At 35.9% G+C, this 26,474-nt stretch overlaps 1 protein-coding gene across 2 annotated transcripts in view; it reads right to left on the bottom strand.

The window, feature by feature from the left end:
- Window positions 1-395: 395 nt before the first annotated feature.
- Window positions 396-26,474, bottom strand: part of LOC129271072 (tyrosine-protein phosphatase Lar-like) — a 42,837-nt gene continuing 16,758 nt past the window's right edge. The window contains exons 9-32 of one of the 2 annotated variants that reach the window (XM_064106206.1): window positions 26,026-26,043; window positions 21,586-21,703; window positions 20,994-21,185; window positions 20,291-20,383; window positions 19,373-19,663; window positions 18,544-18,852; window positions 18,025-18,131; window positions 17,114-17,324; window positions 16,711-16,813; window positions 15,817-16,135; window positions 15,027-15,196; window positions 13,559-13,662; window positions 13,100-13,197; window positions 12,297-12,596; window positions 11,786-11,911; window positions 10,948-11,102; window positions 10,156-10,441; window positions 9,561-9,654; window positions 8,992-9,068; window positions 8,169-8,303; window positions 7,597-7,722; window positions 7,129-7,283; window positions 6,002-6,137; window positions 396-5,131 (exon numbers count right to left, since the gene is read on the bottom strand). In XM_064106206.1, coding sequence (XP_063962276.1) covers window positions 5,066-5,131; window positions 6,002-6,137; window positions 7,129-7,283; window positions 7,597-7,722; window positions 8,169-8,303; window positions 8,992-9,068; window positions 9,561-9,654; window positions 10,156-10,441; window positions 10,948-11,102; window positions 11,786-11,911; window positions 12,297-12,596; window positions 13,100-13,197; window positions 13,559-13,662; window positions 15,027-15,196; window positions 15,817-16,135; window positions 16,711-16,813; window positions 17,114-17,324; window positions 18,025-18,131; window positions 18,544-18,852; window positions 19,373-19,663; window positions 20,291-20,383; window positions 20,994-21,185; window positions 21,586-21,703; window positions 26,026-26,043 — 3,789 coding nt within the window. In that variant the 3' untranslated portion in view covers window positions 396-5,065. The remainder of the gene's footprint in view (window positions 5,132-6,001; window positions 6,138-7,128; window positions 7,284-7,596; window positions 7,723-8,168; window positions 8,304-8,991; window positions 9,069-9,560; window positions 9,655-10,155; window positions 10,442-10,947; window positions 11,103-11,785; window positions 11,912-12,296; window positions 12,597-13,099; window positions 13,198-13,558; window positions 13,663-15,026; window positions 15,197-15,816; window positions 16,136-16,710; window positions 16,814-17,113; window positions 17,325-18,024; window positions 18,132-18,543; window positions 18,853-19,372; window positions 19,664-20,290; window positions 20,384-20,993; window positions 21,186-21,585; window positions 21,704-26,025; window positions 26,044-26,474) is intronic. The other variant, XM_054908426.2, reaches the window with a different exon arrangement.

The raw sequence follows: 26,474 nt of genomic DNA on the forward strand, positions 1-26,474 counted from the left end.
AATTTTAGTTGGAGGCCTGGCCTTCTTCCTCCCCGAAACACGAGGGGTCGCTCTGACATCTTGTATGTCCACTAACAAACTCTCACTTCTTCTATAATTTGAATAATTATAATACAATCTTTCCTCGGCTTCATTTCAGAAAGATTCTCATTGCCTTATTAGTGGTAGTCTATCCCATCAACTTCACCAATGCTTATTATTTGCTTACTATCTCTGTCACTCTTCTTATTTCTCTCTCTCTCTCTCTCTTCCTCACTCATCTTTCTTCCCAACACAATTCCTTCTTGGGTCTCATTTCTTTCCCATTTCTTTCAAAATGATCAAATCATGTGGAAACACTCATAAATATCCATACCATGCCAATAACATGCACAAAACAGAGTTTCAAAAGTGCATTTTATGTATGAATTTCTTTATTAATGCTTGTTAAGACATATGAATTACTTAAAATAAGCAAGATAGACAATTACTGCCTACAGAGAAATACATGAACTTCTTTTTTATAAATGAACTTAAAGCATATATACATTTATTGTATACATGTATTTGAACCTATAAACTCAACCTTAAACTAAAACATACACGCTATGCACAAAAGATCAGGAAGATTTCTTCTTTGTGTTTTGTTTTTATACAAAAGCTGGCAAAATATTTCCCTTCCTATACTTACAGATCTTCAATTTTTTTTTCCCCTCTTCAATACAAACAAGAATACCAAAATTTACATCTTTCTTATGATAATAGTATGGCAAAGTCTATTCACATTGTAACAGCGAAAAAAGAGAAAAATATGACTCAAGAAGGAGTCAATATTTAGGAGGTAATAACAATTATAGAAATTGAAATACAGAACAATTATAACACAATGTACATCTTATAGTTATGGGAGAAGAGTCATTATTAACACACATGACAAATATAAATCACAAAATAAGAATCACATAATTTTGAAGTGCACTATAAATTCAAAGGAAAACAAAATGAGTTGTGCAGATGGCGAATTTACAAAGGAAGAAAATAAAGAACAGATGATCAAGGGAAGAATATGGATATACTTTGGCTGGTATATTACAGATATCGACAAATACCTCACATATATCCCACTCATGCAAACTATTGCATTGAGATATACATGTACATGTATCATGATTATTGCTTTATTGAGGGAGATACCGATAACAACCATATTAACTGATGGTGCAGCATTCAAACTGAGCGATGTCAAGATCTACAAAATATTTCAATTTTTATGGGGGCCAAGTTTGATATCATTTACCTTGCTGAAAGAAACGGCTCCATGCCAATTTTGTATAAAAGGAAAAATCAAAATGTTTTTTTTTTTAATCATATAACCTAGTGATATGTTTGCCAAGTTTTATTGTACATCTTGCCCTGTAAAATAATACACTTTCAATTGCTTTACAAGCTAAAAGGAAGATATCGACATTAATTCTGAATTAATATTACAGCTTGAGGACATTTCTTAAAGTGTATTTTTACTTTTAAAAGCCAGATAAAAGAGAAGAAAAGGACACTGGGCTTTAAAAAAAATATTACAAGAAATTTACAACAAAAATGGTCTACTTCATGATAAAACAAAAGAATTCCAAACATAGATTCAGACCACGGAGGTCAAGTACGGCTATTTATATTTACACTAAATTACATTAATTTGTCAAAAGCCACTATTTTATCAATATGATAAACAAAAAACTGTGAATACACTGCGATGCTGGTTTTCAAAAAGTTAACCTGAATTTACAGGATTCAAAAAAGAGCATCCATTCTTTTTTTTTCTTTTAACTCTTTTAAAAGCACCAAACTGATGATCAGAAGAGAAAAAGTTTTTAAATAAACAATCATACAATACAAGTTATATTCATCTGCTTCAAAGAAGAATGATGTTAAAGTACATGTACAGCTTTGTCGTTTTGTCCTCAAAGTGGTGAAACTTCACAAAATAAAACACCAATCAAATAGAACGAAGAGGGTTTAGTTTCTTTAAAAGGCATAAAATTGTTAAAAAGAATCACAAATCTTCGATTTGAAGGACATTTCAGCAAATGAGACAATAAAATCCTATTCAAGCAATAGAATAAACACTACATCCAAATATATTTTCTTATTGAATAATGACTTAACAAAGATGGATCATTTGTGAAAAAAACTATTTCTTAAGCTTGGAACAAGAACCATGATAGTAATATGACAATGAAACAAAATGCTATCAATATCATGAAATTGTATTCAATCGTAACAAGTGGATTTTAATACTAAAAACATCAAAGTGATAATGGCTAAAATACTGAAATTATTAAAAGTAACAATTCAATATTAACTCATGTATGAAAACATGTGATACAGAGAGAAATTTTTAAAATGTGTATTTTATGGGAAAACATGAGATTGTTTGGTATCCAATGGACAAATTCATATGTAAATTCTAAAATGTCTGTTTTTTTTTCAACTTATGATTTATCACTCCATATATGGCATATAAAAATACTTATGATTTGAAAAATGAAGATTGGAACAAAATCTTCGGTAATATTATTCAGACTTCTTAGGGACAGGAGAGAGAGAGAGGGGGAGGTAAACAGAAAGACAAAGACACAGAGAGAAAAAGACAAGAGAGAGAGAGACTGATAGAGAAAGATTGAGGTGGGGGAGAAAGAGAGACAAAGAGAAAGAAAACAAAAGAGGAGTAGAAAAAGAAAAGAATCGACAAAGAGGGGCAAGAGACAGACGAATAGCAATATTTTAAAAGAAAAAATTAGCTAAAATGTATGAAATGCAAGACAACCTATATTACACAAAGAATATTGGCAGTATCAATGAATATAAACATTAGAAAAAGTAACTGTACTCAATGGATAGTAAAAAAATGAATATAATACTGCAGCTAGTACTTTACACACAGCATTTCAAGAGAACATAACATACACATTCTGATGTAATCAACTATATAGTACATATCTATCAACTGAAGTACATTACTCAATTCAGCACAAGAAATTATCAAATTCAAAGCAAAATTGCATGGCTAAAATAAACGTTCTGTACAAGAAAACGATAACTACTTCTTCAACTTGTGTTGTGTGTTTGTTGCAAACGCATCGTAAGCTGCAAAATTAGGAAAAATCTTCGGAAATCTATTCCTATGGATTTGAGGTCGTCTGGTATATCTGAAAATGTTTTTCTTAAGATCTAATGGAAGGTATTTTTAGATGAAAGCCTTTTTCAGTAAGCCAAAACAGAACATGTAAAATTCAACACAAGGACTTGTGATATATCACAACCCCAAGGAACCATCTTGCTATTTTAGCCTATTCAATGAACAATTTGCTCAAAATCTTTGCTTGATAGTGGTGTAAAAACATATTCAAAGATACAATACATCTGTCTTTCTTGAAAAAAGTACCTTGGTATACTTTTCGTCTGTACACAAAATCTGCTGCGTACATGCAGCTAAACCACTTGCATGGACTCACACTAATATAATTTTTTTCATTCAAACATACAAGTCACTAATTGTGTTTTAGTACATGGACTAGTATAGTACTTTTACAGTGATGATAAAAATCAAAACTTACAAACCCATGTTTTATTAGAAGTTTTTAGTACTCACATAAATTACACATGCTAATCATGTATGTTGGAATCCCAAACTAAATCCCTGATGTAAGTCTCATCGTCCTAAATCTCTATCCAGTATCAAGCTGTGTGTTCCTAAATAATTGTTAAAATGACTGATACCTTGTGTTGAAAGTTTGGGGGATTTATTTGAAATAAATGATTTTATTCAAATTCAGTGATTTGAAAACAAAAACATGGTGTTACAATTAAGGGTTTTTAATTTGAGATTAATGATTTGATTTAAAATCAGTGATTTGAAAATGGTTAATAAGAAACATGGTGTTACAAATGGAAGTAAAGTTCTGAACATCTTAAAGTATGTACTAACACAAATCTACTCATTTCATTTCGTCTCAAACGCCGATTGTCAAAATCCAATGTATGTTATGTGATTCGAATGTGACAATAATCATTGATACCTAGAATAAACCTTGTGATATACCAAATCATCTAGTAATCTATTTGCTGTGATACTCAATATCGTGGTGACGAACATTAGCCATTCCAAAGCACCTATGCCTGGTGCCACCATCCATAATCCACTTCTTGTGACCATGTTTGTTTTACAAAAATAGTTTGCTTGGTCCATACTCGAAATGAAATCCACTTTTGAGAGATTCCACATCTTGTCCGATGCAAGGACAACACTCCTGCATCCATCAGCTCTATGTTAACAGTATTCTGAATTCTTTGCGCTCCAACCAACTGAAGCAAGTCGACGCTATTCTTCCTCTATATAAACACTACCAGTGCTTGACGAAAACCTCTCATAAAAATATCAGTCAGTGCTTAACTCGATGCACAGTATCTGTTCCTCATTTGCAAAATAAAAACAAAATGAAAGCGATGACTACAAAAGTAGGCAGCATGACTGAATGAATATGAATACAAATAGCTCTGACAAGTAACTTCAGTTTAATTTTGCCTGTAAAGCATCTTATTGGTGCGTTGAGATTCTATTGTAACATTTCTGGCTGTATGATACTCCAAGCTATGCTTGTTACTGTCGATCAATGTCTCTACTAGTTTGAAGTACTTGTCCGTATTGCTACAACCTTCAATGCTCTGTCCGGGCCGAAGCATATGCATAGATAAGATCCTTTCTACCAGGTCTTGCGACGATCCGTTCTTGGAAGGATGTTTGATGACAAAACGACGGACTCCCATCCGCCATTTTCAAGAAGTTTATACACAGCTAACATATCAACCGTGGGGTAGAAGACAACGTCACTGTAAAAAAAAATTGTCCACTTTGTTTGCTCAAGTTTCTTGAAAGTGGAGATTCCATTTATATCACTCTCTCATTCTGTCTGAGTGCAAAATATAGACTTTGAATCCCGGGTGTATAGTAAGTACTTCTCTAATATTTCATTGTCTTTTGGAGTACTGTTGCTAGATAGGTGCTCCAAGATGGAGACTGGGAAGGAGTCTATGTGTAGTGATCAAATGAACCAAGGTACTCAAGTGCAGCATGGTAGCAGAACTGATACTGATCCTGTAAAGAAGAGAAAAAGAAAGAAATGCTTCAGTACAATGCATTATTTATTTTCATTCATATATTTCTGATATTTACACAGGGTGGCACATATGACAACATTGGTAGTCTTCCATGAGACCGTTATCAAATGAAAAACATTTCGGATATAATGCAGTAATATAGTGCGGATAAATATTTTGTCTTGAAAGATTCTCCAAGAATTTTTTATGAGATGAACAGATGGCATGGTAACATACGCACGACTGGTTTGTAACAGCTGTTTTAATATACACAAAAAAAGTACTTATGGTTCCTATGTCAAATTCAAAGGGTGAATCTCTTCAAGTTGAAAACCATAATTTTGGATATTAATCTCCTTGACCAGGAACACAAAATTTGCAATCGATTGCAAATTTGAAATAAAAATCTTACATCTAAAAGTATGTTCGGTCTCAAACATTTCATCTATGAGTGAACGTTGCCAACGTTTCTAATATAACAGATGTCAATCTAATGCCAAATAACCAAAATGCACATGCAATAATGAAATTGGATTAGCCTATGACATTTAGAGACTGATTGCAAATCTTTTACGTGGCCTTGGACATCAAGGTTATCTATATAACCCTTGAAGCATATAGAGGGCAATTCCATTAGGGTATGTACATCTGACCCCTTTTATTGGGAACGCTACTGAAGTAACTTCAAATTTGCGTTTATTTAATTTCCGACAGAAATGGTATAATTTATCTCTATTTTTTAGTTCACATGAGAGGGTGTAATTTACCATGGTTGAGCATTTCATGAAGTGAATTAAGAATTGTAAAAATGGGGGACAGATGGAATATTTCATAGAATTTCCCGAGAGTTAGTCTCTGGAGGACTTACCTCTGTTTGTACCATAGCAGGCCTCTGAGTCCTCAGCATCTTGACGGTCTGGAACATGTCAACGAAACCCTCGTAGCGCATTCTCTCAAGGACGACGCTGAGGGTGATGAAGACTCCTGTTCTACCCACTCCAGCACTGCAAGGATAAAAGGATTATTTTGGTTTGATATCTGGGGCCTGTCTTACAATTAGTTGTGATTGATCCTACCTACCGCAACATCGCAACTATGGAAAGCCAGCAAAGTCAACATATAAAATGCATGTTTGTTCAAAAATATATCTAGATATGAATGTATATCCATAAATTCATTGATTCCTTGTCAATTTGATGTGTTCTCCTTTGTTTACAAAGGATATTTTGCAACTTTCCTGTAAAAATGATGACACTGATGGATTTCCATAGAGTTACGATTGAATGGATCAATCGTAACTCTTTGTAAGCAAGGCCCTAGTGTCAAGGTTATACATGAATGGTGATATCTCATTGTCTGAATGCATGAAAAGTGGGTGTCTTGTTATTACACCCGAGGGCCCTTTCATACAGCTTTAAGTTAAGAGTGACTTTAAGAACGACTGGTTATCCTTTCTTGTGGTAAATGATATTCACCATTAAATGTTCATTGGTGATAATTTAGCGCGAAAGAAAGTTTCACCAGTCGTTTTTAAAGTCGCACTTACGAACAGCTTTATGAAACACCCACCAGAACCACATCAATGTTTAAAAAAAAAAGAGTAACCATCATTGAGGGTGATGAGGACTCTTGTTCTTCCCATTCCAGTACTGCAAGGACAGAGATGAGGTTAGGGTTGATTTAATTTCTTGATGATTGTGATCATCACCAAAACAATCACATCTAACACCATCATCACAACCATCTCAATCAACACCACTATTGCCTTATTCACTGCTATGACCGCTTTTGTAACAGCCCCCAAGAACCATTGCTATCAACAAGACATCAACCGCAACATCACCAAAACCATCACTACAATGGCCGCTACTGTCACAGCCCCTGGGAATCATCACCAAGAATGATGATTAACAACCACTATAAACAGCAGCATCACATTCAGAACAACCTTAAAAACAATCCATCTCCAACCAACCATGATGACAATCAACTGACCTGCAGTGTACTGTTATTGGTCCTTCCTGGCCAAACTGCTCCTTAGTTTTGTGAACCTGACCGATGAAATCAATGAAGCCTTCTCCCGACTTTGGCACACCTTGCTCTGGCCAGTCGGTGAATTGGAACTGTCGGATCGTTCTTGACTGTCCGTCCTATTCAGAGTAAAGCATAAATGAAAAAAGGTTTATTTCCTATTTTTCCATGAACTCTTATCAAACCTTCATCAAATACTTCATATCTTGAAAATAAAGTGTAATTACACAAAGGTAAGATTCAAGTGTTTATATCATCTAAATATTTATATAAGAATATCTGAAAATGACTGAATTGAATTGAAAATTGAAACAATTGTGAGATGGCAAATGAACAGCCACAATCCACATAAATGTAACTATTATTTGCATATAAAATTCTGCAACATAATGTAAGGGGAAAGGAGAAAAGTGGAGAATCTTTCACACTCACCCTGGCATCTGTGACCTTGAACTCTCTAAGGATATACTGAGGCATGTTGTATTCTGACATTGGATCAACCACAAAGTATTGGTAACGAGCCGACCTCTCAGCGGGCCAGTATTGATGACATTTCTCCTGTGGCAAAAAAGTAGGAAACAGAATCATGAAATGTAAAAAATTAGAAAAATGTGGAAATGTGAAATACAGAACAATGCAAGGTGTAATTAAAAACTAATGAGCCAATGTCAAAGCTTCACAGTACACTAAGCATTGTTTCGTGGGCATATTTTTGGTCGAGAAAATGACCATCCAAACTGTACAATGATGTTTGAGTTTTGTTCCCAGAACGTTTTGTAACCGAAAGGAAAAGGCGATATATCAAGTGACCTTTGGATTGGCTTGGATCACCTGTAGTTTCCTTAATTTCCTTGAATAACCGTAAATATTGTAATTCAATCTGATTCTTAATAAAAAGGAGCGTTCATAATGAGTAAATACATGTATTTAATGTTAATTACTTTGGGATCCCCCCCCCCCCCCTGTTGTATAAATAATTGGTGGATGATTATTCTACTACCTACCCTTCCCATCTCTCTGAGCTTAGAAAGCATGACAATGATGGTCGAGTTCTGTTCCCAGAGCATCCTCCAGAAGTCTTCTGTCGTCTCGGCCAGAGGTCCTTGGGTGGCGATGTAGGCATTTCTCTGTCTGTAACCCTGGGGTTCAAAACAAAGTATGATGACAAAAAATTAGTAATAAACAAAGTCCTACCAGCATAGTAGGGTTACTAGGTTCTCATTCATCGAAAAAGAATTAATATCGCAAACACAGACAGAGAGAGACTTGGAGGGAACATAAAAGAAGATACCAAAATGTATCCTACAGGGCTTCATAATACAAGCCTTAGCAATAAATCAGAACTATTTTTTATGAGTGACTGCAATGACCACAATATGAAATAAATTGTAAAAATTAAGTGAAGAATCATTTACTAAGCTTTGTGCTTTGGAACCCTGGTGGTTGTTTCATAAAGATGTTCATAAGTTACAAACGACAGTACGCATGACTGGTGATACCATTTTTTTGCTACATGTAAATGAATGAGAAAAAGAGTATAACACCAAAGAAGGTATCACCAGTCGTTTGTAAAGTCATTGGTAACTTAAAAACATTTTTCTGAAACACCCCACTGGTATCAATTATGCTGATCCCAAAGACATACAAGCTTCAAATGCTGCCATTACGAAAAGGAAACGCCCAGCCCGATGAGAAGGGACAAATGCCGATGAACCACACAAACTTCAGAGAAGAATAAGATGGGGCTCGCATCCCCTTTTCTTTTTCTCATCCACTTTTCTTTATATCTTTTTTTAAAGTCACAACTGAAGATGGCTTTAAACTTACGTCAATATGACTTGCATTGATGTAGTCTGATCCTTCGACCCCTCGGATTGGTTGCAGACACACACGATTACCTTCATCTGGGGAATAAAAGAGCAAATAACCAGTTAGGATCACACTTTAAACAATTTCCTCTTTTGTAAATCATCATCATGTATCATCACTTAACTATAATGGAAAATGATGAATTCATTCCTCTCCAAGTATACTCGTTTAACTTTTTACCTGATGAATAATGATTCTCGTGTATGGCAGTTGTGTTGTTTATCATAAACTGTCCTGAACATTCCAACTTCTTTTTAGAATTGAGGTTATGTCATCCCAATAGTGAAAACTGCCATGGCAAGGTGGTCTAAGGCACCTGACCTTGCACATGTAAGTCTGGGTTCGAAATATTGTTATCATTTTTGCCCCTGAACAAGGCATATCTACATCGCTCTTTTCTCTTCTTTTGCTGATATCTGCTAGAGAAACGTCTATGAATTCCCCAATTCCCCAAATCTGACCCTATTAAAGTCCCATAAGAACTACCACAAGACAATAGATATCCACAAGAGGAAAAAGTTACTTACATGGCTGGATGTTAAGCAATCTGTTCTTGAATTTATTTGCAGGAATATTGGCACTGACAAATCGTGACGGCTGGGCCTTCTGGCTGGCCAACCTCTGTGCATTTGAAATGGTCGAGAAGAGGGGGGAAAACATAAATTCCAGAATTACACAACCATTAATATATTTGTACATCTATGCTTAATATTCTGTTTTGACGGGAACATAAAAATAACTCCGACACAAATTCATAGGTTAAACAAAAATAATTTGAGTTTCTGCATAATTATACTACAAGTCTTATCAAGATTGTATATTTTAAAAAATTATTCAAACAATATTTTTTAGACAATATATATATATATTTTTTTTACTTAACTTCAAGAAAACAGACAATAAACGTGATGGAGTTTGTTTCAATATAAATTCATCTACTTTTGACCTCCTACTAATAATGCCTCCTGCCTCTTTCAGCTGAGCAGTGGCATAAAAAAGAATTGGCATAGGACTTATACCATATGCACCAGTTGACAGACTACACGACTGTGCTGTTTTTCGTATAAACAATTATTACTATTTAAGCGGGAAAGATTTACTCAACTAAATTTTTGGTCATACCTTGAATTCATTCTCCATACCAGTGATGGTCTCTCCCGGCTCCAATGCCGTCAGTTTCTGGATGTGACCATAGAGGTTGCGCGCATGGACCTCCGTGGTCCCGCTGGCCACCGCCTCGTACAAGGCCTCGTGGATGAAGATATACTGTTCCTCTGTCTGCACCATGTAATTACGCTGGGCACGTAGGCAGGTCACATGACCATAGATGTCCACCGTCTTCTCGTGCTTGATGCGCTCAAGCATGGAGTCAATAACTATGTAGGCCCCAGTACGCCCGACACCGGCACTGTCGAAAAATAGGGGGAAAACGATCGGTTATGGTATCTTTGAAAAAGAATAAAATGTGGGATCTCGACACAGAAATATGGTAATATCTACGCAGTAGAACTATAACAAAACTTCTGGGAAATTAATGTTTTCCAAATAATTTACTTTTTTTTTTATAAATTAACAGACATTCACAGATAATAGGGACACAGCAGGAATTCCAGATATAGTATATAATTTGACGAACCAGAAGTGATAGAGGTGATGCTATTCAATGAGACTGGCCATTTAATTTCTACTAATTCTAAATTGGCAACATGATAAAAGCAACAAATATACTGATTACAAATGCAAATTGGCAACCTTTGTTAATGTTTTGTTTTATCACTTACTTTGACCCGTGTAATATCCCTATCAAATTTTGAAAATGAATATAACATTAATAATCATTGCCAATTTGAAGAGCAAGAGCAGAGCAGGATCTTGACTGTGTAAAACTGAGTCTACAACATCTCTCATTCTCACCTGCAATGCACTACAATTGGTCCTGCATCAGGCGGATTACAGGACTTGACTCTACTAATGAAGGCTAGGACTGATGTTGCGTGCTCTGGAACTCCATGGTCCGGCCAGGCTGTGAACTGGAACTGTTTCACCTCCCTCTTCTCCATCGAGCGATTCTGTCAAGAAAAAGATGACAAGTACTATTAATAAATGAGCAAAATACAATTTTGTAATACAAAGTTTTGATACAGATGCAGTTGTAGAATCTGTGCCAATGACTGGAAAATTGGGTTCTGGTCATTCATTATTATTGTTGCCTAAATCTGGATTCATCATCTTGGGCTAAATGACAAAAAGTGTTTGGCCAATGAAGATTATTGTTGCATGCATACTTAGTTCATAGCACTTGCCCAGAACCAATCAGAGTTGTTATTTCATATTTGAAATCCTTTGCAAACCTTCATGTCACAAAACCCTGATGAAGAGGCGCGGTAGAGTTGGGATTTCAGATTCCAGTGACCCATGTTCAATTCCCACTTGGTGCGCTAGTGCCCTTTGGTAAGGCATTTATCCTCATTACCAGGTTCCTCAGAGAGGACCTTAAGCAGTCAGTCCTCTGGTTGCTTGCTTACAAGCATCCATGCTTTGTTAGCAATTAGGTAAAAAATCACCACCATTTACCATTTACCAAGAAGAAAAAAAAGTTTCTTTCAAATGCTACACTCTTTTTTTAATGAGAGGGAGAGGGACCATCAGGAAAGGGGGAAGCAGACCAATTAACATTTTTGTTCCGGGCTCAAAGTTATGATACAAAATGATAGTAGGAGAAGAAGAAACAAGACAGTTCCAAAGATCTCACCTTGAGGTTAACCAAGGCAAATGATCTGACAGTGTAAGTAGCTAGCTCTGTTGTATCTAATAAAGTGACCTGTACAAAACCATACTTTTCTTGATCTCTGGTTGGCCAGTATTGGTCACATTTAACCTGGAAAGAAAGCAGCAAACAAAATAAAACTTACAAAACATATTTGCAAATAGATTTTTTTTAAATACAGACACACATATATTTACAAATACACAAAGAGTTGATTATTGTCATTAATACTTTTACATTATTAATACCTGTATTAACCATTTAAGTGTCACGGTTTCTATTACAAATTGAAATAAAACTCAAGATAAGGGCTGTTGCCTGAAGAACAAATATTTCATTTGAAAGTTCCCCTTCAAACAGAATACAAAAACAATGTGTACTTGTAAAAAAAAACATTAATCATCATCAAGGAAAGGCTACCATGGCTCTGAATCAATAAGGGCTGAATGAGAATTGCATAAAGAAATTCAAGAACAAAACTGTCTCAGAAACACACCCTATTTCTTTCCTCCAGCTTTGTCATCATGACGATGGTGTTCGTCCTCTGCTCCCACACCATCCTCCAGAAGTCTGCCATCGTCTCCAGGAGCGGCCCCTGTGTGGCGATGTAAGCGTTCTGCTTGCGGTACCCATCGCAGTAGTTGGCGTTGATGTAGTCGCTGCCAGGCAACCCCTCCATGGGGGAGAGAATGACCCGGGAGTGGTCGTAGGCGATGACGTTGGCGTAACGGTTCTTGGGCTTGTTGGTCTCTAGGTTTGAGTGGTCCCAGGTGAACTGCTGGCCTGGCTCTATCGACTATTGGATTCAAGAAGAAAACAAAGAACATACAAATTTAATGTTAATATCATGATTATTATCATCCAGTAGACATGTATAAAGTCGAAATAATCATTATCATTGCCAATCATGAACTTAAAAAGCAATACTTCCTTTCTACGGCAAAATAATTCAATCTGTTTGCTTTAATTACATTTCTCTCTCTTAAACTTTTGACACACTAGTGCAACTCTGATATTTATTCTTAAAGCATAGAATATTCAAATAAGTAGAGTGTTCCAAATGTAGTGGACAGTGTATATACATTACATATAGGCGCTATATCAATAGAGAACAACATTTTTACTTGTAAGCATAACAGTTATGTATAAGCTCATGGTTATGAAAACAAGTTTCAAAGAATCTGCTACATGTATATGTACTTTTACAGACATAACGAACTAAACAATATAAATTAGACTTTCAAGCATACTCCACTAGGATATACTTCGAGGAAGGCTAAAGGAACTGGTGATACTTACCTCATATTCTTGTGAGAAGAGCATGCTATCGTTGCCCTTTAACCTCTCTATATGCTCTTGGAACTGGGAGACTGGGATTGGCGGGTGGGACATCATGGCTGTTTGGAAATAATCATGTACAGAGAGAAGATTAATTGATTTATGTTTTCTTACCTGACTCATTTTGGAATGCATAAATACACAAAGGTTTGACTCAAATCCAATGTGGACAATTTTACAAAATTAAAATTCTTCATGATAAATATTGATAAAACTGATGATAACATTTAACAGTTATTCATCCAATAATCATATTAATGTCTGAAGAAATGTTGACAAATTTGATGATATATATATATAAATATATATCAATACTTTTATTCTAATGTGATGATGATGATTACAATGATGGAGATGGTGAGCATGATGATGACAATGATGTTGACAATGATAATAACAAAAACTCTGATTGAATCTAACCTGGAGTCTGGTAGTTGAGTCTCCTCATCTCGACAGGGTCTGCCAGGTTGCTCTCTGTGTTCTCTTTTCTCTTGTTTGTGCTTGGAGGCCGGGGATCCCGTCGTCTAAAAAAATAAAAACAAGTAATCAAATCAGCCATTACATCTCTAGATATGGTGATATTTAACAGGTAAACAACATGTTATAAATATAGGTCCCATGCATTAAGTACATTCTATATTTTACATTTAAAGCTACAGTAATAAAAGTTGAAGATTCACAAAAAATTGGCTGGATGGGAGACAACTGAAGTAACATTTAAAAAGAAAAATATTTCCAATTACACAGACATAATGAAACATCAAAATATAACTTCATAACATAGTCCATATACTAAGTTATTCATTTAATTCAAGCTGTAAAATATAAAAACATGATCTTCTTTAGTGTTTCGATTTTTGCTTCTCTTCTCCCTCTGTATGTCTCTGTCTCTCACTCTCAATCCTATTCCCGCTCTCTCTCTCTCTTTCCTGTGTATTCAAGCAAATACATGTACATGAATTTATACACCTTATATGAAGACTGTTCTCATATCTTTGTTAGTAGTCTATATTTACCTCCTATGGGTGTTGGAGATGAGAGGGTAGGGTACACCGGGCAGGAGGGGCAGCATTCACAGGATGGAGGAAAGGGAGGAGAGGAAGGAATGGATAAAGTGAGCATTGTTAATAATGGATCAAGACCAAGGTTTTGTTATAACCTAACATAAAAATGTATATATTTTTCACTGAGTTAGCCTCATATATTCCAATATACTAAGTGGATTGCTATGGATTAATTCAATACTTCTATATTAATTTCTAAACAAGAGGAAACATCAACATGCAATGTAAACTTTGAAAAATTATTACATGAGACCTCTACAGTAAACAAACCATTCTGCACCCTAATTGCATATCTGTTTTGGTTGACATTACTAGTGACATACAGAACACTTGACACCTATTAAGCACCTCTTTGACACTGAAACTTACATTACACCTCTCCTCTGAGTAGGTAGGTTTTATAAGTTCAATATTAATCTGTGTTTGTTCCTTAAATTGGCAACAGTTTTGAATTCCTTTTTTCATTTTCATACTTTGAAGAAGAAAAAATCAAATAAAAATATAACATAAGTCAAAATAAATGATAAAGTCAATTTTAAATGAATAGTTGCCACATCACATTTTTAAACAGAGATTTGTCATTTCAATCGCATTGCCAATTTAGAATGTGGAATGATTAACTAATGATAAACGGCTTTTAATCAGGATCAGCACCACATATATTTGACTGGAAATAGTATCAATATTTTAGTACATTTTTCCCTTTCTCCTTCTATTCCAGATATAATTGCTGGCACTTGGGATAAAGAGACTGCAAAGTGTTTCCTAAGGGAGACATTGTACCCCTTTGGGTTCATGGTTGATGTAACGAGCTTCCGCCTTACTTGAGTACAAAGATGATGACAAGGACAAGCAGTAGGAGGACGACTACGCCACCGACGGCTGCAGCGATGATGATTATAAGGTCATTGGATTTAGGAGTCTCCTGTGGAAGAGAGACGGGCAGCTTGGCTTTGATGGGAGAAGCAAATGGACTGGAGGTTTCGAGCTTGGTCTGTGGGTACAAAGAGAAAGGAGATTTTATTATATTTTCAGTGTAATCTTTAGGTTAATTTGTAGATATTATGTGGTGTTGTTAATACACAAGAGAAATAATGCTGGGATAATGCTGGGATAGCACCATGAGAGTCTTTGAAAGGTGCTTGCATTCTACAAATACACAACAATGTTATTATTGCTATCATTATTGTTATCAGTAATATTTAACTGGGTTTTACTGTTGCCCTCCTTACCCTTACATGCGAATCTTGAAAATTCATGCTTTTATTCATGGATATATTTTCAAACAGCATCCACCCCATTAAAAATGCTTTATTTTAGAATATTCAACATATTTTCATCTTATGCACCAGTAAATTATTTCTTGCACAAGGGTTAAAAGATATGCTTTAATGCACATTTGTATTGAACCCAAGGGCATTTCAAGGGGACCTTTTTTCCAACTCTAAGTGCTAAGTTTGGCTTTTTGGATGCCAAACACCCCAAAAAAGTATCTCCTTTACAAAATTCCTTTCATTTTTCAGATCTATCTCAGAAGAATCATTGATTTGTGGTAGTAACATATTTAGTGGAAACATCCCATACACTGACTCTATGGTAGTAAATGACACTTACCCCATTCTCACTGAGAATAACCGCTCTGGTAAAGATGGTATAGAACTCGCCCTCCTTCAGGGGCTTGTTTCTGTACCCATTCACCTGACTCCCGTCCCCGACCACGAACGACTCCGGCATCTCCTCCCCGGTCAACTTGGCTGCGATGTACGGTTGCATCTCAGGGGCGACGGCCCTGCGCCTGCGAGGATGCACGCTCCTCCTGCCGCGGGATGGTATTACGAGGTCTTCCGTCCTGAGGTCATTCGGGGAGATGCTCAAGGGGACGGGCTCGCCGTTTTTGTTCCGGCTCAGAGGGATGACGATGATGTACAGGTAACTGCAAGAATGGAGAGACATGATTAAGTAAATCCATATTGATGTTATCGTGGAGGCGTAGAGGCAAGGGAAGGCAATATGACCCTCCCAAGAGGGCATCACCAAAGTTTGGATTTGAGAAGGTTGAAAGTATGCTAGAATCATTGGCCTGTATTTCTAAGTTCATTTTAACTAAGAGACATGGTCTAACTGTGTGCTTATTTGTGTACCTTTTGTTGTATTTTGTGATTTAAAGGTCTATTTGTAGAATTTGTTTACATATACATTTGTAGTTTTGTGTATAGATCTAAAGGAATTTTTGCTGGATTAATGCCATGAGTGTCTTGGACTGTGTGTATGCTTTATAGAATAACACCATTCTTATTATTATTAAAATCATGGAAAGCCCAAAATGTCAATATTTGTTTACAATTTATGCTTCTTTTTTCTTTACTAAGCTCTCTTCTTACATTCTAATAGTGAAGAAAACTTATCCTCGCCAAGACAGTGATCGTTCGTTTTATATTTATTCAACTAGATATGAATAAAACTATTTGATACTTCTCTGCAAGAGAATGGTTTTTTTTTTATACTTACTCTAAGAGAGCGGCATTCTGGGTAATCCTGGGCAGTGCTATCTTGATACTTTGTCCATTCATTGTATTGTTCTGGATGGTAGGCTTTGGTATATGCTGCAGAGCTGTATTGAAATAAAATTAAAATACACATGGGTGATGTAAGAACAGTAGGCAGATTTGCTGACATTGTTGAAGCTCCTATATTCCTACATGTATATAGGGTGTGTTTGCCTTTTATTGTGGTTTTAAGTTCCACGCATCTTACGCAAGACTGGTAGCACTTTCATGTTACATGAGATACCAAAAATAAAAATCCCTGTCGTAACATACTTGGAGTACATTTAATAGACTTAATTAAATTTTAATGAACTTGCATTTAGATGATTCTTTGATAAGAAGAAACCTGTAGATCTGTCTCCTACCTTGTATCCTGGTTCTAACTAAAATAGTAGCAGGTGGCCCCCTAATAGCCTCTGTCCTGGCTGTGATATTGAATTCATACTCCATGTTGGGCTGGAACAGCTGACTATCCAAAGATACACGATTCTCTGTGGCAAGAATCTCAATCTCACCGCCGCCATCGTAGTAATTGGGGTACTCCCTCCTGAAATCGTCGCTAGTTCGATACTTGATCTGGGCAAGACAAAAATAAATGGTTCTGTTCAATAAGCAAATCTGTGACTCAACATTCTACTTGTGAATGAAGTAAGTGCAGCGCTACAATCATTGCATTTAGCACTACAAATGTTGCATATTATTACATATCACTGATAATACATTTGTATATACTCTGCCAATCAGTGTATAAAAAAAAATGAATCCTTGTTTCTCAAATAATACATGAAACATACATCATAACATGAATCATTTATAAAGCAATTAAATACAAATACAAATAACCCAGCTAAGAGTTATATTCAAAGCAGCATTCACTTATTGAGATAGGGAAAAATGTTCACCTGGGCCCCATCTTACAAAGAGTTACGATTGATCTGCTCAAGCGTAACTCTATGGAAATCCATCAGTGTCATGATTTTTTTTCTAGGCGATTGGCACAATGTCCTTTGTAAACAAAGAGAAGCACAGCGAATTTTCAAATAAACAATGAATGCATGAACATACATCATAATTAGAAAATATTTTGAACAAACATGCATAATACATGTTGACATAGCTGGCCGTCCATAGTTGCGATTGATCGGATCAATCGTAACTCTTTGTAAGATGGGGCCCTGATATTGAACTGCCTCATTCATATTTTCATGTCAAAATACCTTAAAATATTGGTACACATAAATGGAATTGTCATAATAGAACTGAATCATGAACTTACCACATAATCTTTGAGCTTGCCTGGGATATCGCTGGGCTCCGCCCATACAAGACTGATGGTGTTATCAGGGGCGATGTGGGCATCAAATGATCGCGGCTCTGATGGAGCTGTTAGCGGTTTGATAAAAAGAGAATAAGTATAATAATAAAATGAGAAGTTAAAGATCATTCCAATTCTCATATTAAGAACATGACACACTGTAGCTTCAAATGAAAGGAACAGGGAAGAGTTTGGTATCATACATGGAATATTCATGAATGATTTTAAATTTCATTGTTTATCAATGACCAGCTGAATGGTCATGAAAAATATATATTTACCACTGAAGTATACTGATGACTGACTTTAAATGTTCATGTAATTATTGAGTCAAATACAATACATGAAGAAAATTATTTTAGTCAAGTGCTTATATTTCAATTATATACAACTACGTAATTTGCCCTTGTTTTTCAAAATATATAAATAAATCTGCGGCAATTGGTCAAAGGTCAATTTACCAAGTACCTAAACCCTTACCTGATGTTCCAGTGAGACAGGTTATAATCTGAGAAAATGGGGAGTTCCCTTCTGGCGTATCCAGTTTGACAGCTAAGTAGTACGTAGTCTCCTCCTGCAGACCCCGGAGCTCTAGCGTAGTGAACTCTCCCGCCGATACAGGGCGCCCCCATCTGCTGGGTTCCGTGTTGTCAGCGCTGGTGGTGCTGTAGACAAGGTAGTTGTAGCCAGGGCCTGAACGTTGGATGTTGCTGGGGTGGTCCCAACGGACTTCAAGCTGGGTGCCGTGGGGAGCAGCACAGTGCAGATCAAGGGGAGGACCAGCAGGAGCTATATCAGAGACATGATGAAGATTGGAATTTAATCTGTTTCTTTTGCCTTATCTAGTATTCAAAAGATCAAGCTTTGTTGTACATGTACTTGACTAAATTTCAGTTTCAGTTTCCAGGTTTTTCTGCTCACTCAATATGCCAAAGCACAGATTTGAATATTCTGTCTTTTTTCTTTTTCTTTTTTTTTCAAACTGCTTCATTAGGATTGTCATACAGTACATTTTTTTATTTTTTATTTTATTTTTTATTCATTCATTCAATTCTGTGTTCATCCTTCTTATTAATTATAACAGCCCATCATAACTGGCTAACATATTAGTAAGATACATCAGATAATTCAGAGTGGCAGAGATTCATGTCTTTCTAACAATTTCAAAGTTTAAGACGATTCAAAGACCTCTCATCAATATCTCTACAGGCCAGTTGCAGAAAGAGGAGCAAGCAACTCCAAAAATCAAAGCCAATTTAATTTTTAACTAATCAGGACCACTGATTTGAACACTACGGCCATGACATACCTTCCCTTGGTGTAGTTGCAATATCCTTGGTACTGTAAGGTCCAGGTCCAACAGCGGTGTGAGCCCTGACCTCCACGGAATAAGCCGTGTTAGCTTCCAGACCGGTCAGGAGCATCCAAGTCTCGGTGGTTCGGTTGGTCAGCTCGTGGGGCATGGAGGAGGAGTAGTATCGGACGGTGTACTTGATGATCAGACCGTTGCGTTCCTCCTCCAGGGGTGGATCCCAGGAGACTCGCAAGGAGCTACTGGAGGCGGGCTCAGCGGTTACGTTCATAGGGGTACCAGAGGGGGCTGGAAAGAAGAGCAAGTTGAATTTGGTGAGTGGAACATGGAGTATTTATTAATCTATTTATCAACACTACATTCCACGTCGCACATGGCCCATGCCATCAGTATCCATCTTCAAGGAACTGATGGCGTGAGCCACGCGCAACGTGGAATTTAGTGTTGATAATGTCATGTATGCACGAACTAATCTATTTATTTATCAAATCAAATCGATGCATGGTGGCTTGTTGTTACTCTACCACATGCATAGAAACATAGATGTAGTTTGTGCAGGAGCAAGTGAGTACTGTTCTTTGATGGGTTCTCTGTCAATAAGCCTCATGTTATGGAGTGTTTACAAGTGTCTATTTGAGTCAGGCTAACTACTTGCATTTTGATGAGATCATATAGACTTACGTAAGTATAAAGTAAATCAGAATTAGTCACAATAATTTTTTTAAGATGGGGACGGCCTTTATAATTAACTCTTTCACAGCTGCATTTGTATTTTTACAGCTGAATTCATAAAGACGTTTACTTCAAGATTACAATACCAATAATAACATTGCTCTTCTTTTAGATTGTAAGATCAATGCATCTTCCTGGAGAAAGAAAAAGGTCAGGATAATATTCTTAATTCCATGAACTTACTTCCTTCTCGTGTTGTATAGTAGAAGATGGCTTCATTGCTACTTCCCTCTTCATTGGATGCAGTCAGTCTGAACTCATATCTTGTACCCAACCCTACAGGAAAGAGAGAACAAACATAACAATATTACAACAATAATATCAACAATGTTTTATTAACCCAGGTTGCCGCTTCAGTCATGAAACTGCTCTACCAGTGCGCCCTGCATAACATAACATATTATTATTATCCTCAAATCTACATGCTGAGCATCAAGCTAAAAGGCAGAAGGTCCTATTTTTACATTTTTTTATGCATGACTCAGCCAGGGATCAAATCCTCAACCTCCCATTCTCCATCACTGAGCCACCATTCACAATATATCTTGAATTTCATTATATTCAGTATTCTGAGATGATATGTCCACAGACATAATAATTACTTTATATTGCATACTGCATTTTTATATGTATATATAAAATATAGGATTTATATACTGTAGCACCTCTATCCACCTTGTTAGGTGCTAAATGTGGGTAAATTTCTTGCTGAAGGAAAACACGCCATGGCTGGAAATCGAACCCATGTCCCTCAGATTAAAAGATGAGTCTTACCACTAGACCATGACGCCCCTACATTTGTAAACTCAATGTAATTCAGCCATTTAGCTGCGATTTACAGTTTCTAACGGACCAAAAAATCAAATGGATCAGCGAGAGAACTTACTGAGATCATCAAAGGTGTAGGACTGTGACTCGCTTGGCCTGAGATCCAGGTAGAGAGAGCGTCCATTCTCTGGTCCGTAGCTGAGCCTGTAGGTCACCAGGTCACCGTGGGTCTCCACTGGTGGAGACCAACTGGCAGTGTAGGTATCATCCTGGTTAGGATCTACAACGAAGTTCACCGGGGTGGTCGGAACTGCGGATAGATTGTAAGGTTTAATGGAAGTTACTTAGTGTTTGAGCACATACAGAATTCAAGAAAGAGAATATAGAAATATACATATAATTGCCTAGTCCAATCTCAAAGGGTACTGCATAAAATCACCTAAATGGTAATTATATGCAGGCCATCATGTAGACACTGCTACAATGCATTTTTAATTGGAATTATTTATTGGTACTTTAAACCTTGCACTGATGTTAAAATGCAGATAATTCTTCAAAAGGTAGACAGAATGAAGAAAGATAAAAAGATAAATAGGAAATATTGATAAGAGGAACATGATAGAAATAAATCATAAGAGAGAGAGATATATATAAAGAGAAGAGAGAGAGAGATTAACTGATGGGAGACAAAAGAGATGCTATCAACCTACCTTCTCCAGGCGTTTGCTGGATCTCTGTAGTACTTCGAATCCCATCTCCACGGACAGTGAAAGCAGCGATCTCCACAGAGTAGAATGTCTTGGGCAGAAGATCACTTAGCACAGCAACCTACACATATGATAGTTTAAAAGGGATACAAGCAATTAATTATGCAAGCATTTCCTTTAAAAAAATGTCCTCATGACATGTGATTGATCCAGTGATGTCAATGAAAATGCAAAGAATGTTATCCACCATTGGCAATCAGCTGTGTGCTTGAATGGCATCTTTTTTTTTCCATTTCATTTTTTCCCTAACCCTTGCTAAACACTCAAGCCCCCAAACAACAAATTGATTCAAATGAATAATTAGAGAAAAATTAAACAGGCAAAACACTAAAACCTTCATTAAATTCAGATGCACAATAGTGTATATGCATAATATGAATGGTAAGCAATGACAAAGAGTTGATGGTGTCCCACTATTTTTTTTTTTACTCTATAATATGGGGTATTTGAATTTTTTTGTAGATTTGGCAGTAACCATGATGGAAATTCTGCTTATTTATGGAGGTGAAAACAGGTCTTCTATTCTAATGAGGAAAAATATGATGTAAAGGAAACAGTGAGTGGGCAATGTCAATGAATCTCTCATTTGCATGTATTGCGCATATAACTGTAATAGAAACTATGAAACATTGTACCTTTTCTTTATTTCAAATCAAAATTAATTATAATTTTGGTTTGTACATTTCGAATTTCTCTATATTTATTCAAATCAACTTGTTTAGGGGTGGACTTGGCCAATAAAGAACAGCAGCTTGACAAAGGCATCTTTGTCAAAAACTTTGCAAGCATTTTCATTTTCAAAGCACCGTGTTGTTTCGAGCACTTTCCCAAAATCACTCCAAATTCCAGCTTTGCATACATAAGGCACATTGCTTTGGAGATTTTTTTCTTGGGGATGGTGGAGGAGGAGGAGGTGGGGGTGTGTCCGCAAAGGTGTAGGTGTGACAGAAGAATATCCAGAGAACCAACTCAGCCACAAAATATCATTAAATAAATTAGGCACCACAAACTCAAGTCTGTGCCATGGCTTTCAGTAGGAATCAAGCTAAGCGTCTCTTACAGTGGCTTTCTCACAAGGCAAGTGTTGAAAAGACACTTCCTGAAAAATGCGGCATATACTTCTGCAAGGGTGCCTTATGAATGCCCACCAAAATCAGCTGAAATAGCACCGCTTCCACCAATCCCACAACCAACTGTGACATGTACACTTGTCCAGGAACCACTGAGGAATTGCTTGAGGATTCTTCAAATACAGTATAACCTTTGATAGGCTCAGTTGGAAGAAATACCATTTTGAAAGATCGGTGTCCATGTACTTCTCTATTATTTTATCATGCATTTTATCTTTTTTTTTTTCAGTTTAGGTAGTAACTCTTAACAGCAGGGGATTTTTTTTAGTAACTTTTTCCAAGATTCAAAATAAAAATCATTATTCAGCTGCCAATTTGATCATAATTGCAATCTTTTAGGTAAGAAAGAATGGCCAGAGCTTTATAATTATAAGCTCTGGTTATTCATCAAGATATCTACAAATTTGCAACAAAGGTACTACCATAATAATAGGAATTCTCCAGGCTTTGAAACCATACTAGAGGACACAAAAGTGTTTTCTGCACTCACTAGATGTAGTAAAGATGGATTACTGCAGACACTTTCAAGGGGAAATAAACACACGCCTTCAATGATTTAAAAAACCACAGCAATCATACACCAAGTTATGCATGATGCAACAAGTGATATTTTCACAGAGTGACAATATCGAGCACAAACTTTGTTAGGGTGGAAAGAAGCGTGGTTATGTCATGAGTTATATCTGCATTTGTCGTTTCATGCAATGAGATCTCAAAACTGAATTCATGCAAAAATGAATGAATGAAATGAGTGGTGTATGCATGCATATTAAAAAAAAAAAAAAGATTATATAATTGGTGGGATTTTTTTATCACTGGGAAATTCTCAAATTTGGAAGTTTTCCCTGGATATGATGACATAGCTAGAGGTTTGATAAGTTTAAGTTGAAGACACTGCTCAATGATTGATAAGTTTAAGAGTCCCAATGTTGGGATAAATAGAAGACTAAATGAACAGGGCTTAATTCTTTAACAAATCACTTGTAGTTATATCGATAGTAGGGGAAGCATTTCATGAAGAGTTCTGTCAGTGGTTTTTATTTGCTCACAGCCAATCAGATGCAAGTATTTGGTGTAGCTTATGACATTCGTCAGTGAAAATCAACGACGGAGCTCTTCATGAAATGCTCCCCAGATCTTTGCCACTCAAAGTTTCAAGTGATATTTTCCCCAAATGAATATGCAGACTTTGCTGATTTTTCCTTACTTTTGTGATGCAACAGGAAGTCTGTATATAAACATGTACATGTACTATAATTTACATTTTCATTCATTCTCAGGCAAATGGGTGAATAATAATTATCCCCCAATATAAAACTGTAATTCAAACAAATTCTTCAAATTTACAGTCAAGCAGTGAAAAAAAAAAGTAAACTATAAACTGATTAAGAAAATGTGAACTATTTGTTAGAATATTTGTTAGGGATTTGTTCTAAAAATCAAGAAAGTCAGGATTAGTTAAACATATTTGTTAATGTTAGTGATTAGTGCATTTACTCCAAAGCAAACAGCTATTTCATTTAGTTACATTGCAGTTTATCTCTTCATATTATTTGTTTCAACACACATCTAAAATAACTCATTTGATGATAAATATGCAATATGTGCTATGTTTAAAATATTTAAAAACATATGTATAAGCCAGTGCTGCATGATTAAATACATTTTAAATACATTTTTGTGTTTGCTTTTTTTTTCTTTCTCGCTCTTTCAAGCAGATGCAAGCTCTAGCATTATATAACATCATATATTTCATAAATTAGATGTGCAATTTACCATAAAGCAGTGAAAATTAAATAAAATTCAAGCAATTCTTTACGATGCTGACTAAATTCTGCTAATACGTTGCATTTTAATCAATTGTGTGTTCGTTTTGCTTTTATTTTTTTATTTATTCTTTAAAAACAAAATGGGTCAGTGTGACAAAAAGCGCATGTACATGTAGTGTCTTTTTCCTTCTCAACCAAATATGGGGATCAGTGTGTGACTACCATATTTTGAGCTGTTGTGCAGAGTGGCTCTAAAAGCATAAGTGCGTTTTTATACAACAAAGGAAGAAACATTGACGTACCTTCCCCGGGAAACTCTATAAAGAATTTTATATGCTTTGATGAATGAACAGTTTTAATCTTGTATGGAAATGGTCAGTCTGTCAACTACTGAAATGCTTGCACGTGATTGGCTCACACCAAATATGTCAGGGAAAATCACTGATAAGACGTTTCATGAAACACTCCCTGTGATGTTTTGAGTCAATAGCTAAATATTGCATATTTGCCTGTCAGTCATAGTCTTCCTATCATATGTTGGTCTGAGTCAGCAGTATCATTTATCTAATAGTGGCACCACTTTTGCCACATGACTGTCAGTTATACAATATCTACCCATCTGTTGATTATTATACCCCTTGGTCAGTTGTACCACTTGTATGTCCATTATTTTTCTTTCCATTAACTGTACCATCTGTCTGTCATGTGCATTATCTATCTATTATCTATGTCAATACTACTGTCTGTCTGCTGGTACTATCTGATAATGGTACCGTTCAACTAGAAATTGTATCGCTTCTCCATCACTGGTAACAAATGTTAATCAGTCTTACTATATCTCTGACAGTTGTACCACCCATCTGTCAGCTGTACCATTCATCCGTCAATTGTACTGTACATCTGTCAGTTGTAAAAACACATCTCTTAGCGGAAATATAAATCAGATAGTTCTACCATCTATATAATTATACCAGTTAATTATTTGTACTATCTGCCCATCAGTTATACCCTAAATCTGTCAGTTGTACCATCCATCTATCATTTACATGTATACCAACCATCAGTCATTTTTACCATCTATCCCTAAGTTGTACCATCCATCTATCATTTATACCAACCATCAGTCATTTGTACCATCTATCCTTAAATTGTACCATCCCTCTGTAAGTTGTGCCACCTGCCTGTCATTTGTGGAACACAACTAACCTTGTGTCATACATGGAAGTCTCTCAAATGCACCAAGAACATTTTAGTCTTCCCATGAGTCACATTTGTCTTACCAAGTATCCATATCTGTTCATTCATCTTCACACACTTCCACCCTAACAAGATAAAGGGGCGCAAAGGTTTGGGGAAGGGCTAAGCGGCTGTCTGTTCTTTCTGATATATATACACATACTAAATCTGTTAATACTGGTGGTAGTAAGAGCTACTCATCTATAAAGAAACTCTAAAACAAGGGTGTCTGAACTCGAGACTATTACCTGATCCTCTGTATCTTCCTACATGCGGAAATGGAAACAAAAGTTTAAAAAGGGAAGGAGGGGGGTTATTGATAAATTAGCACTTGTTAAAGATTTATATGGGTAGATAAATATGAATAAATCTCATAATAAAAATAAATACATATAACATTATTCCATTAATTATTACTATATATATATATATCAGTGAAAAACATTTTTTGAAAGTTACAAATTGCATTATATCATAACCAGACCCAAATATAGTTGTGTTCTTTTTTAATATATGGTGCAAGGTTTAATAAAATAATATTGAATCTTTAAAAAGATCATCTAGTAAGAGTACAGAATATCAGTGTGCAAATATTAATACTCCATACACAATGTGCTTGTATATATTTGTAGTTCTCTCGCTGTAGTGCAGTATATGTATGTTGGCTCTTAAATAAAACTTGAGGGATGAATAAATA

The sequence above is a fragment of the Lytechinus pictus genome, chromosome 11 (assembly GCF_037042905.1).
Source record: "Lytechinus pictus isolate F3 Inbred chromosome 11, Lp3.0, whole genome shotgun sequence".
Lineage (NCBI taxonomy): Eukaryota > Metazoa > Echinodermata > Echinoidea > Temnopleuroida > Toxopneustidae > Lytechinus > Lytechinus pictus.